This window comes from Marmota monax, unplaced genomic scaffold (assembly GCF_021218885.2).
Source record: "Marmota monax isolate L192 unplaced genomic scaffold, Marmota_monax_Labrador192_F-V1.1 WCK01_AAM20220418_F8-fsc00014, whole genome shotgun sequence".
Classification (NCBI taxonomy): domain Eukaryota; kingdom Metazoa; phylum Chordata; class Mammalia; order Rodentia; family Sciuridae; genus Marmota; species Marmota monax.
This window is the reverse complement of record NW_026695222.1, coordinates 23,596,373-23,610,998: the sequence shown is the minus strand read 5'-3', so window position 1 is coordinate 23,610,998 and position 14,626 is coordinate 23,596,373. Positions and strand designations below refer to the sequence as shown.

General features: G+C 47.0%; 1 protein-coding gene across 4 annotated transcripts in view; it reads right to left on the bottom strand.

Moving 5' to 3' along the window:
• Positions 1-14,626, bottom strand: part of Tox2 (TOX high mobility group box family member 2) — a 128,106-nt gene that overhangs the window by 3,183 nt on the left and 110,297 nt on the right. For all 4 annotated transcript variants that reach the window (XM_046433718.2, XM_046433717.2, XM_058575422.1 and 1 more), the window contains exons 4-7: positions 6,106-6,345; positions 3,611-3,838; positions 1,215-1,295; positions 131-526 (exon numbers count right to left, since the gene is read on the bottom strand). In XM_046433718.2, coding sequence (XP_046289674.1) covers positions 131-526; positions 1,215-1,295; positions 3,611-3,838; positions 6,106-6,345 — 945 coding nt within the window. The remainder of the gene's footprint in view (positions 1-130; positions 527-1,214; positions 1,296-3,610; positions 3,839-6,105; positions 6,346-14,626) is intronic.

Genomic DNA, 14,626 nt, shown 5'->3' with positions numbered 1-14,626 from the left:
TGCCTTGCAGGCACGGCACAGGAGACCCATTTCAGATATGGGAAAACCGAGGCCAGTACTGGAATTCTGCAGCCACCTCCCCTCTCCTGAAGGGGTCACAGAAGACGGGGCCATACTCAGCCCTGCTTACCTGTGGCCCTGGAGGCGAGGGGCTCATGGCCAGCTGCACCTGGAGTGCCATGGGTGTGGGAAGGACGGGAGGCTGGGGGGCCGGGGACATGCTGACAGGTGGGCTGAGGAGGGCACCCTGTGCATGGGGTGGCAGGGGCAGCTGCTGGTGCAGGGGGGGACTGAGCGGGAAGGAAGGCGGTGGCGGCGAGGACGCGCTGAGCCCGGGCAGCAGGGACTTAGAGCCCAGTGTCCTGGCGAGGCTGGCGGGAGAGGCCCCGCTCCGAAAGGCCTGCAGGTCAGAGGGCGTGAGGAAGGAGGCCAGGCCCGGCATGGAGTACATGGGCTGCTTGGGGGGCAGCAGCTTGGCGGGGGGGTTTGCCTGAGTGCTCTTGGTCTCGCCTTGGTCCGGGGGGCTCTGGAAGGAGAGGAAAACCAGTTACTTTGGAGAAGTGATGACAAGCCAGGACTTGGGCTGTGAGAACAGGGTGTCCTGGTTGGCCTTTGGGGAGAGCTGTGAGCTGTGGACTAGCCAGCCACAGCTTTGACCAGGCCACCTGCCATCTCCCCCACTTTTGTTTGGATGCTGGGGATTGAGCCAGATGGAGTTCAACAAGTACATCTCCAGCCCTTTTTAGTTTTTATTTAGAGACAGTTCTCACTAAGTTGTTTTTTAGGGCCTTGCTAAGTTGCTGAGGCTGGCCTTGAACTTGGCAATCCTCTTGCCTCAGCCTCCCGAGCCCCTGGGATTACAGGTGTGCACCACCAGCTCCCACCCACACTTTTATCCCTGCGTGGCCCCACGCCCCTGGGGGAGTTCCATGGTCCTGGGTCTTGCAGCAAAGCCAGGGTTGTGGCAAGCATCCTCTGGCTATGCCCCTCCCCAGCCTCTATGCCCCTGTATGGGCCCCTCTCTCTGCTGGGCTCTGGCTGGAAGAACTCAGCAGAACACCATGCACATGAGGCGTGGGCCGGGTGCACGGCGGTGCACTACAGGTGTGACCTAGAGGTCTCACCCAGCCTTTCCAAGCCCCTAGAGCCGGCCGTTCCCATGGGCCCCAGTTCTGGTGCCATCCCTCTTCTCAGTTACCTAGGCATCCTGTTACCTTGGAGACAAGGCTAGCCCTGTAGGCTGCCAGAGCCTTCAGATACTCCTTCTTGGCTGCTTCAGTCTTCCTCTTGTAGGCCTGGAAAATCCAAGACATGGGCAACAACCGGGAGAATGTCACAGAGGGGTCACAATGCAGAGCCCAGGATGAGAAGGCGTGGATTCTAGGGCCATGTATGGATGAGGGCAGTGTGATCAGAAGATGGGTCAGTCACCCACTGGCCCCTCTCTGGGCTGCACAGACAGTGTGGAGGACAGGGAAACATGCTTCACCTCTCTGGACATCAGTACCATTGGCTTCAGAAAGACGAAGCTTCTGGAAGACCTCTCTTCTGACCCAGTGTGATGCACATTTATCAGTGTTGCATGCTGGCATGAACCCTGCTTGTTCAGTGTCTTAGTCTGGATTTATATTTGCTCATGTTGTTATCAGGAATTTTGGACCTAGGTTCACATGTAGTATTGTAGGCTTGGCCAGTGGTAATGCTCAGCTGATAGAGCACTGGCCTAGCATGTACGAGGACCTGGAGTCAATCCCCATCACTGAAACAAATAAACAAATAAATACAAATAAACAGGACAGTGTGGGAGGTCAGACTCTCAACAACCTTCGCTTGCCCCTGGGCTGCACTGGATGTGCCGGAATAGTGGGCGGAGCCTTCAGAGACAGGGGACCTGAGATCCCTATCCCCCTAAGACTGCTCAAAAGGGAGAGGACACCCTCCCCCACACAAAGCGGCATCATAGGAAGGGAGACGCATGCCAGAGCGTGCCAAATGGAAACTATGGTCCCTATGGCAGAAGAGGGCAGGACCTGCCATGCCTCTGGTCCTCGGCACTGCAGAAAAGCCCAGTTAACGCCCAGCGCCACCAAGCATCCCCTGGCCCCAGGGTTCTCTAGCAGAAGGAGCCTCATCTGCCACTTGTGTGGAGGTGGTGGCTAGAGAGCTGGAGAGTCCTGTCCCCTGGAGCTGCCCTCACTCAGTGATTGACAGGCTGGCGCCCTGCAGCCTTGCGGCTAGCCAGTTCACCCTGCAGGTTCTATGCTGGCTTGAGTTCTGGGGCAGGACTGTGCTCCAGAACCACGGTGGGGATGCCCGACAGGAGCCCTTTGTCACTGCCTTCCTTCCCTGTTTCACCTCCCAAATAAACTTCTGCCACTGCCCTGGCCTATAGCCCAAAGGTGTTTTAAATTTTAGAGTCTGATAGAGAAAGCATTTCAAATAAATACATTGACTGTCTCTCTCTCCAGCCCAGGCTGCTGCTCCTCTCCCCATGTCCCCGTCTCAGCGTATGGCGTCTCCACCCACCCAGAAAGCAGAACAGAATCTCCAAAATGAGTCCCCACAAAGCTCTGCATCCACTGCCCCCCCCATCTGCCTGGTCCCAGCCATTGTCATCTCCCACCTAGTTGACAGGGGCCTGCCATGTCCACTCTACCAGCCTTCATGAAGCCAGACAAGGACCTGATCCCTTCCCTGGCCCCGCCCACCTTCCAGCTCCGTCTCTGCATTTAGCCACCCTGGACTCCCAGGGCCAGGCACTTGCTGGACCAGGCTTTGTCAGCACGGCTTCCCCTGCCGGAAAGCTCCCCTGGCCAAGGGAGCCCACCCTTCAGGTCTCACCTGGCAACGTAGTCCCTGTCCCAGGACTAAGTCTGTTCCCTCCCTTTTTGCTCTCATGGACCCTCCTGGCATGTGACACAGTCACCAGTGTCATTTTACATTTACTTATCTGATTACTGGATTAATTGCTCTTAGGCCAACAACCCAACGGAGCCTCCTGGTTCTACAGACCTGAGTGCGAGTCCTGGCTCCAACCTGACTCAGGATGGTGCCCTGGGACAGGTCAGCCTCTGGTGTCTCCATCTCCTCATATCATAATAGGCAAGCGATGGCCACTCCATGGGGTGTTGCAAGGATGCAGTGAGGTCATGGTCACTCAGCCATGAGAGCTCAGCCCAGACATGCTCAGAGAATGGGAGCCATCTTCCTTGTTTTACAGCTCAGAGAGGTTAGGTAGTCACTCTGAGGTTGCACAGCTGGTAACTGCTCTGCATATAAGCTAGCTCTGTGTGCTGTTCCCCAGAGGCCTTTAGAGGGGGCCAGAGGTACATGGCTAGGGGTACAGGAAGCTCTGGCCTGGACTTCAGACTTGAGTTAAATGGCCAACTCTGACCATTTCATGGACAGGAAGTAGAATATAGAATGGTTAAATCATTGGTGAATGCAACCGCACAATAGTAGAGCTGGAAGGGACCAAGCTTCCTGGCTTACAGATGGGCAAGTTGAGCCCAAGTGCCTTCTGCAGGAGCCTCTGGTCCCAAAGGCTGGTTCTGGCCTCACACCTTCAAAGTCTGCCCTGAGTGTGGCCCGGAAAGGGATGGAGGCTCACCTGCTTCTGCTCCTCTCCCAAACTGTCCCACATGGAGGCCACGATTTTGGACACATCTCCAAAGGTGGCACTGGGGTTCTGCCCCTTGATGGCAGCCTGAGTGTCTCTGAAGAAGAGTGCGTAGGCCGACACGGGCTTCTGTGGCTCATTGGGGTCCTTCTTCTTCTTTTTCTTTGGGTTCTTGGCCTTTTTTCCTGGGTCTGCAGAGGGTCTCTTCTCTCCTGAGATCTGCCCAGGTGACAGGAGTCAGGTTCACACCAGCTGAACCTCCTGCCCGCGGCCGCCCCACCCAGCTCCAGGGGCTGGACCCTGCTCAGCATCCCACCATGGGCCTGTCCAGCCTGGCTCACACCCGGGGAGAAAGAGACACACAGCCTGGGTAGGAGGCTGGGTATTGGTTTAACTCATCAAAGAGAACCAGGACAAGTGGAAAGTTGATTCGGAGAAATCTAGATGCCTCTGTGGTGCCAGAAAAATTGACTGCTGATCCAGGTGACTAAATCGCATGGGAAACTGGCTAGTGCCTGTAGACTTTTAATCTTGATGGATTTTTAATCTCTTCTGTTGATCAGAAATCATTTGTGTCTTTATCAAGCTTTACAATTTTCTTTTCTTTTCTTTTCTTTTTTTTTTTTTTTTGGTGCCAGGGGTTGACCCAGAGGCCTCATCCCCAGCCCTTTTTATTTTTTATTTTAAGACAGAGTCTTGCTAAGTTCCTTAGCACCTCGCTAAGTTGCTGAGGCTGGCTTTGAACTTGCAATCCTCCTGCCTCAGCCTCCTGAGCTGCTGGGATTGCCCACGGCACCTGCTTTTCTGTCCCTCCCCCTCCCCCAAGTTAACGTCTTTCTTTGCAAAATTCCCTCATCAGCAACAAACAAGAGTCAAAGCAAAGACACATTCTGTTGGAGAAGCAGGGGTTCCTGAGTGGCCTGTTAGATCATGTTTGGGTCTGACCCTGTAAGGCTGTGGGGTCTTTGGGGCCATCTCTAAGTTTCAGATGTGTTTTTTCTTAACTGCTCTTCCTCTGCAGCTCCCTCCACCATGTGATTACAAACACTCTCCAAAGCTTCCCTTGATCATAAAAGGTCAGTCCCCCCAACCTGTAGCTGCTGTGCAACTCTGGGCAGGTGGCTCTCCCCTGGCCCCCGTGAGTTGGTGGGAAGGGATGAAGCTCATGTGACATCATCAGACCAGCCCTGGAGCTGGGGACCATCGAGAGAGGCTGTAGGATCACAATCCCACTTAGGGTTTCCAGGATGGGGAGTGGGTTGAGATGCTCCCCACAGACCTAAGTGGATCAGTTAGGACCCTCAGGCCACACCAGGACAGGGGCCTTTGGTCCATGGTCCTGGCTCCTGCTGTAAAGTCTTTGACTCAGTGTGCCAAGAAGATGACAGTGACACCATGAGTAGGTAAGGAAACCAGAGGCCAGAGGATGAGACTCAGACCTCCATGTCTGAAGGACAGGGAGGGAAGGAACAGAACACCTCTTCTGTGCTGGAGTCCCCTCTGCAGCCACCCACCACGCCAAGCCTCAGTCCTTCAGCACTACGTGGAGAGGTCCTTGTGAGGAAGAAAGGCACAGGGCCATGGAGGCAGGGTCGTGGGCCAACTCTTCATTCTGCCGCTGGCTCATGGGAGATTCTGGATACAAACTCCTGCCTCTGACCTTTCTGGGCCTCTGTGCCCAGCAAAAAAAGAAGCTCTCTAATAGGGAGGAGCCTTGGGGTCCCTGCAAAGGACCAGGGCGTGGGCAGGTGGCGGCTCTCATCCCTGATATTTTGAAGAGGCCTACCACCTGTGGACTTTAGGGGTGCTGGGAGAGGGTGCACCCCCACACCATTTTCATGCCCCATCCCCAGTCAGTGTGGAATGCCCTAGGCCCAGAGGACCTCTGTTGGACTACACATTTTTGTCAGAATAAGTTTTTAAAGTGAGGGCTATGTTAATTAGCTTGATTCAGTCATTCCATGTCATATATCCACACGACTGTGCACCCCATAAAAATATACGATTAATATTTGTCCAAATATTTCAATGTTTTTGTGAGCAATATTTAACAACAAAAAGTTCTTTCAAAGGCCAAAGTGGCATGAGACCAGGCCCTGAGGCTCTTGCTGATGTCATCGATGCCACTGAAAAGACTCGCTGGCCATCAGGAATGAGACTTGGCCCTGTTTCCGTGACATCTCCTCCCGCCATCCTTCAACACGGTTAGAGGGGTCTCTGCTGCGTGTGTGAGGGTTGGGATTGAGGCTGAGCTTGCCAACAGTGCCCGGGAGATCTAGCACCTGAAGCCTGGTGTCCCTAGGTCCCCTGGGTGCTCCCTGATGACTAACTGCTCCTGCCCACCTGACCCATCTGCTCATCTCTTCCTCCTTGGTTTCCAGCAAAGGGCACGGCCCCCTTCCAGTCTTTTCCAGAGTGAAGTCCCCACAGGGCCCGTCCCCACAGATGGGAGGGCATCTGACAGCGTTGCTGTCCACCCTGCATACCTTGAAATGTGCTTCGGACTCCTCCTCCTGCGTGGAGCTGGAGGGAGAGGGGGTCGCCGACTTGCTCCCTGGGGGTGACGGGGAGCTGTGGGTGATGCTGCTCCGGATACCCATCTGGGAGATGAGCTGGGACTGGCTGAGGGCGCTCATGTGGCTGGCCAGCATCGCGGGGCGACCCAGCAGAGGTCCTGGCCGGCTTGAGTCATAGGCAGCGACCTCCGAGTGCACCATCTCCTGGATCTAAGGACAGGGCATCTGTGTTAGAAGGACCTGGCCTGCGGCACCCTCACATCTGCCCCGCAGGACTCAGGGGGCATTCAGATGAGATGGTGGGGGTCCCAGCTCTGTGCTGAGGGGTAGTTCCGTTCTGCTTAGACCTCTGCATGATTTGGAGCACGTGTGGGGGAACGAGAGCTCCCTGGCAGCTGGCCATTTTGTAGACATTCACCCTGGACAGACAGCACTTGAGCCCTTGCCAGAGTGTTCCGCCCAGCTGTGAATGATCATTTTATGATATCGATCTTCCCTCCTGGAACACATCTCTGCATCAGTTCACTGTGCAACATAATAGCAAGGAGTGCAGATGTTGGATGCCATTGTATCAGCCTGGCCCTAGCCCTGACCAGCAGTTAAGTGACTTTGACCGACTAACTTAACCTCTCTGTGCCTCAGTTGTTTTCAACCGTACAATGAAGATAAAATCAAACCTACCTTCTCAGGTGGTTAAGGATCAAATATGTCTGGCATGTCATAAGCCCTGGGTTACAGAAGCATTTGTTCAATTCTTTGAATTAATAAATCTTGCGATAATGTTTAGCACTTTTCTTCCTATACCTCATTTTCCTATTAGCTTCATTTCTCGTGATATTTTCCAACTGGTTATTTTCAGAATTCAAGAAGCCACTGATGGTACATACGAGAATTTCTCAATACTAAACACAGATCGGCATGTCCTCTCCCCCCATGCATCGTATATACACCTGCGCTTCCGTGAAGCTGGCCAATTCGCACACTCATAATTATGTTTATTTCCTCTGCATCTGTGATTGTTTCCTCTTTCTAGTTTCTAATGTTAAATATCTGCATTTTCTGTATTAGGCAAACTAAACGGGCTTTCAGTTTCAGGTATATTGTTCCCCCCTCAAAAGAACCAGATCTCAAATTCATCCCTCTGCTTCTCTGTCTTCTAATGAATGTTAATATTCATTTTATCTTTATTAATCCCTCCATCTGCTTTTTAACAGCCTGTTAATTTAAAATCATCTATTCCCATTCTTTATTTTTAGTAATATGTTTAATGCTGTGAATTTTCCTCGGAGCATGGTTTTAACATCTCTCGCAGACTTCATCATGTAAGGATTGCGTTGTTGTTCTTTATTTTATGTACAGGTATTTATTTTTATGATTTTTTTCTTTGACTCAACAGTTGTTGAAGAAGAGTTCTGTGATGTCTAAGTGGTTTATTTCATTTTGCTTCTTTTCCTTTTGCTACTAATTAAGTGAATGATTTGTCCTTTTGAGAATTTGTTAAGGTTTTACTTGGGATCCAAATACAGTGAAATTTCACACATGTCCCATAGTACTTGTAAGCTGAGCGTGGGCTCTGTTGGCAGATGAACATAGCAGAATAACATTGCCTATTTGGTCAGCAGTGATTATTATTTAGACTGCTTTCTTACTTTTTGGCTCCAATCTGACACGGGCTTGCCTAGTTTGCCCCTGAGTTTTCTGCATTCATCAAAATCTCCCTTTAATATTTAAAGGTTTTGTTTTGGTAGAAGTTGGGTCTTATTGCAAGAAGACGGCTAATTGCATCTTCATTATGCATCAATTTTTTTATTATTACAATGTGTCTCATTTTTGGTCTCACTTTTTCCTTGAATTCAGCGGAGTCTGATATTGCTATTGCTGCCCTTGCCTATATATTCTGTGAATCTGGAATGTCTTTATTTATGAGAGAATGTCTTTTACATATCTCTTAGTTTTTATTTGTTAGGATTATCTGTATCATATGTTGGTGTTTGTATTTTGGTCAGCTTTAAAAAGAGAGCTGAGACAATATTTCCCTTTTTCTTTATACCTTGGAATAACATACAGCATAGATATTATATTTGCCGTAGAGAAACGTTAAGTGTTGTTTAGATATAAAACCATCTGAGGGGGGCTGGGTTGTGGTTCAGAAGTAGAGCACTTGCCTAGCATGTGTTGGGTGCTGGGTTCAATCCTCAGTACCAAATATAAATAAAATAAATAAAATAAAGGGATTGTGTCCAACTACAACTAAAAGAATTTTAAAATATTAACAATATTAAAAGCCTTGGGAGGCCCAGTGTTTTTGTTTGTGTGTTTTTGCAATATCTTCCATGAATAATAGGTCTATTCTAGTTTCCATTTTTTCTTGAGTCAGTTTTGGTAAGATATATGTGTGTGTGTGTACACACACACATATATCTCCAATATATAATTATCCATTTCATTCAGATTTTAACACTAGACTACTATATTTTTAGTCTACTTTATGGTTTTTGTAGTTAGATCCCTCAATATTACAATATTACAATTATAATTCTAAAGTATACTATTGTCAAGGCACACTGCTTTTTAAATTTTTCTTCTCGAAAGCTTGTATATCTTAACTGTCAATCAAAAGAACCAGTTCTTAATATGTAAAAAAATCAATTTGGCAACTTCTTGATCATTATCAGTTGGACTCTGTTTCCTCTCTGTTTGGATCTCAGGTGTCCTTTGCTATTCGTTTTTTATCTAGCTTTTTCAAATGAAGCAGTTTATTTCTTTGCTCGTTGTTTTTGTGGTACAGAGGCATCTGGGGCAGGGTTTCAAACAGGAACCAGGGTACCCCACAGGGGAGGCTGGACAATGTCTGCAGACACTTTTGGTTCTCACAACTGAGGCTGCTCCTGGCATCTAGTGGTGGTGGCCACGGATGCTGCTCCTCTCTAACCTGCCCCTGAACACAGAACTCTGCACCCCCAAATGTCAACAGCACTGAGGCAAGAAGCACCCCGCTCTCAGGCCATGTTTTTTCACATGAGGAAAAATTTAGCTGCATCATATCAATATTTTAAAAATATTCTACAACTGAAGAGTTGGTTTTCTTTTTCTTTTCTTTTTGTTCTAAGTTTATTTGGAAGAGTGTTTTTCATTTAATGTCTCCTTTTGTTATTGTGGTCAGAAAATGTGAATTTTAGAAATTTTATTTTATTTTTTGAAAACAGCTTCTATTACTGCTTAGAAGATGATCAATTTCTGTAAAAAATCATGCACATCTGAAATAATGTTCACTCAGTCACATACGAATTTCTCCGTATGCCTACTCAATGCAGTTTTGACTACTCTAGCTGTGAAATCTCAAGAAAAACGAGGTAAGGCCTACCCTACCATTCCCATTGTGTTCCCGTCAGTATCTCCACCGAATTTAAATAGGTTTTCTTCTTATATATTGATATAAAATTATTCATCCCTTTAATATATGAGAACATTGTGCCTTCGTTAAGGCTTCTCCTTGTTTATTAAAAAAAAATCTTTGTCTCAATTCATCTTTGTCTTAAATCCCACTTTATCTGTTGTCATTACCACTCCCCCCCACCCCCGACACTGTTTTATTTTTGTCCTGCAGGATTTGAAGAGTGCCTTTGGTAAACAGCATCTTTCTTAAAACATTGTGTCATACATATTTTATTATCGACCATAAAAAGACCTGAAAGTCAGACTTTAAAGTGAACTGTTTTAAAAGGTAGAGGTTTTGAAATCTTCTTTCCTCCCTAACATGCAACGCACTTTTCCTTCCTTAAATCTTGTATAAGAGACTGGCATTACTTCCTCAAGGGAGGATTGGCAGTAGGGCTCTGTGGTAGGATTTGCTGTATTTTCTTCCAAGCCACATGCTTTAGAATTCTTCAGTGAGGTACTCCTGACTCTAATTTAATATCCTGCCAACTCTTGATAATGGCAGATTTTTGAATTTCTGCAAAACTGTTAAGGGTGAAATGCTCTTAAAGTCATTCCAATTTGCACTGTTCTGATTACGAGCGAGGCTGAACACCTTTTTATAAGTTTACTGGGCCATTTGGGTTTCTGCTTCTGCTGCTGTTTCGAGTGTAAAGTAGCAGAGTTCTCACTTCAGCAAACAATTTGACAGCATCCAGAATATCAAAGGCATACACATCTGCAACCTGGCAATTCCCCTCCAAGGTATAAAGAACTTTCCTACATGCACAAGAAGAGAAATACACTGGAGTAAACGTTGGGAAAGGCTTTGAAATGAGCAGATGAGTGTCCTTTCAAAGCACTGCAGGGCATTGTCTAGGGGACTTCTGGGGTCATCAGATTCTGTCAGAGTGCTGTCTTTGACTAGGCTATTTTACAATTTTGTCAGCTGTAGAAAAATGATATTAATGCAATTGGTTTTGTATTATTTAAACACATTTCAATTCTGGTGAAATGTGGATCACAAAATTTTCCATCTTAACCATTTTTAAGTACAGTTCAGTGGCATCAAATGCATTCAACCATCACCACCACAGAATTTTTTTCCTCTTGCAAAACCGAAAGTCTGTACCTGTTCAATAATAACTCCCCATTCCTCCCTTGTCCTGTCCCTCCAAGTCACTGTTCTGCTTTGTGTCTCTATAAATTGAGCACCCTAAGGGCCTCGTCTAAATGGAATCATATCATATTCGTTTTTGTGTGTGTGTGTGTGTGACTCCTGTATTTCACTTGGCATGATGTCCTTAAGATTCACCTGCGATGAAATGTGAGTCCGAATTTCTTTTCCTTTTTTAAAAGTTGAATTATATGCCACTGTGTGCATATTCTCAGGAGTGGAACTGATAGATCATACAGTATTTCTAGTTTTAATTTTTGAGACATTGCTACACTGTTTTCCCTAGTAGCTGTCCTGTTTTACATTCCCACTATTAGAGTTTGGATATGGACGTCCTTCAAAGACTGATGGACTGAAGGCTTGGTCCTCAGTTGGTGGCACTCCTGGGAGGTGGTGGAAAGTTTTTTGCAGGGATAGGTGTCCTGGTTAGAAGAGATGGGTCACTGGGGGCCTTGCCTTTGGAGGGTATATTTTGTCCTTCTCCCCTTTACTCTCTCTCTTTTTCTCTCTCTCCTCTCTCTGCTTTTCTGGCTGCCATGCGGTGACAGCTGTGTCTCATGACACCCGCGATCACTCCCTTCCTCACCACAAGCCCACAGTGATGGGCCAATAGACTGTAGACTGAGACCTCTGGAACTGCGAGCCAAAGTAACTCACTCTTCCTTTTAGTTGTTTTTCTCAGGTGTTTTGTCTCAGTGGCAGAAAGGTAACAAACACCCACCAATAGTGTGCAGGAGTTCTAACTTTTCCACATCCTCACCAACACTTGTTGGCTTTCTCTCTCTTTGCTGGAAGTCATCCAAATGAACATGAGGTAGAGCGTAACTGATTATTGTCCACAAAAATGCAAATATAGGGCTGGGGTTGTGGCTCAGTGGTGGAGCACTTGCCTAACAGGTATGAGGCACTGGGTTCAATCCCCAGCACCACATTAAAAAATAAATAAAATAAGTAAATGAATTTATGATGTCCATCTACAAAGAAAAAATATTTTTTAAAAATGCAAATAATTTTTTTTCTGGTAGAGATATAATTGATCCCACTCTATTCTATTGCTGTATAGATATTAACCAGTTTGGCATTGACTAGGAAATTTCTTGCAACATTCCTGATTATTTATGTACATGTCTATTCTTTAGCTTCCCCTCTGAAAACAAACGGTAATATTGTACAGACTTCTTCATTAATAATGAGTTGAATAAAATGTTGACGTTTTCATTTTATATTTGTCTGAGAATCATGATATTATATTTTGAAAATTACACATTACAACAAAGATGATCATTGCAGCAATTTTTTTTTTTAATTCTAGAAAAATCGGGAAATAATCTAAATGCCAACTGGGAAATAGTGAAAACCTGGTATACTCACAAAATGGAATTCCGTTCAAAGGGAGCTAGTGACCTGGAGCCACATCTACCCAGCAGATGCACTTGGAAATAGCAATGTGTGGAATGTTCCAGAAGGACACACACAGTCCAGTACGTTTATGTGCATGTTTGAAACACACAACATTTCTATAAAGTGCTTAAGGGTATATAAAAATTCAGTAGAAGCATAAAAACACCTACTCCAGAGTAGAGGCAATTTCCTTCTGAGAAAGAAAGAGAGACGGAACAGGAGGTGAACTCGCATCTGTAATATTTATTTCTTCAAAAGCAAAAAAACTAATCACAGATGGGGGTGGGGGCAGCTCTTCAAAGCGAAGCGCAGAACTCAAACACGGGGCTCTGGGGAGTCTGGGGTGGGGACGCGCCGCTGCCTGCCACATCACTTACACGCCCACATTATGCACCATGAAATGTCTCAAATAAGGCAAGATTGATCCGTGCATCGCCTGCCCGGGCTCCAGGCTCCACACTCGACGGCCTAATTGACATCGTCACCTGATGCCCCACAAGCATATCAGATGAACATGTTGAAAGGGAACCCTTCATTCTCCCAAAATCTTTTCCTCCCCCACTCCCGCCCCACTGTTTTCACCCAAACTGCAAATGGCATGTTCATTCCTGCAGCTGCCAAAGCCACAAATTGGGGCACATGCTTCAGTTCCTTCCTTTCCCTGACACCCCCTGCCCAGCCTGGATGCGCCCTGGATGGCCCCACAGAAAATTGTGGATTTCCCTGCAGGTCATTGTCACCCTCTAAAATATGTAAATCAGGTCAGACTACCCCCCCCCCCCACACACACACTCCTTGAAATCCTCATGGGCTTCCTGACCTTCTTAGAATAAAATCTTGTCTACAAAACCAAAAATATCAATAATAATGGCTTTCTAAACCTCAAAGTTCCTTTGAAATAAAAAATTGCACAAAGGTATTTTTACATGGAGGCAATACTTGACACTCACAGGTTCCTGTGAGCCGAACACTTTCTACTTTCTTCAGGTAATTGACACTTTCTATTACCATTTATTTAACTGTTGCCTTTTTTCTCAACCTCCCATTGAAAACATACCAAGTTCTCAGAACTTAATCTTTTCCGTAGTACCTTTGAACTCTTAAACTTCTTTCTTGGAGTTTTGGGAGACAAATCTTGAGCTGATCATCTTGGCTTACCTGGTTCTCAATATTGTCGCTCAGAATTTTCACTGCATTTTTAAATCCACTAATCACAAATTTGATCTGAAAGCAGTCTTTCCTCATTTTGAATTTTCCTCATCATGTGGATACCTGTGTCATCGAAGTTTGTTAAGAACGAGTTTTTTTTGTTTCTTCCTTTGGGGCAGGAGCCGCAGCAGGCACTTTCTTAACAACTGTGGGTTTTGTACCATTGTCCAGTGACATTTCTTTACAATCCTAATTCCTGAATGAGGACCTTCACATAGCAAGAGTAAATGCTTGCTAGATCTCAAATAAAAGCAGCAGCGCAGGCCACCCAGGAAGGAGGCTGAATTCCCCATGCAGGTGCCTAGCTCCCGCCATCATTGAAACTGTATCTTCCACAACTCTTGCCAGACCTTGAGGAGCCTCTGCGTTATGACAGACATGATTCTGGGGACCAGAAGCCCTCAGGGTCTCTGGGTCAACTAAGAAGAAAGAGCCCTACATAAGACAGTATGTGACTGATTGTTAATAGATACAAACCACTAAGTCAGGGGTACTGCCACTCTGAGTCCCAGGTGTACCAGGCATTTAACAAACTGGGTTCTAATTTCCTCTAAGTGAAAAATAGGCCCTGAGTCGGGGACCTGCTATTCAAGGCTACCTTAGACCCATCTGCGTGGACACTGCCGATGCCCAACCCCCACTCCCTGTACCATGAGGCTGTACCATCCCTCATGGGCTGGGAACATTAGAACCTGTCCCCTTCTCCAGAGAAGTGTCATTGGCCAAATGGGAGCTGCTATCCCCTCAGGAGCTAGGACACCCCACCAACTCCAGGCCTGCAGCAGAGCACATCATGGCTGGACTTGTGATGGCAGAACCAGACCTGGCTGTGAAATGAAATTATAAAAACGTCATGGTAAGAAACCAAGGCCCGGGGAAGGGCTCAGTTCCACACCCCTCTCTCAGCCTTTCTCCTGGAAGCCTCGTTGACCTGGGTCCCTACCTTTTGGATTGTAAATAGCTGCCCCAGGAGTCTGACTACTCCCTCTGGAAATGTAACAGACGCCTGTGGAAAGAGCCCTTTCTTCTTACCAGTTTCCATGAGCATGCTGTATGTTAGAGACCCTGCACAGGCCTTCAGCCGCACAGATTAGGAATTTTTTTACAAAGAGGAAAAAGCCCCAGTGATAGGATGGGTCTAAGATGACGTCAAATCTCTGAGTATTGCAAGAAACTGTGGACCAGGGCTCAGAATTTGGAGTTTTTTATTTCCTCTGGGCCCAGCGGCGGAAAATAAAGTTTGGCGTTCTCCTCTCCGGGTGCTGCTGGCTGCCTCTCGCCCAGTCT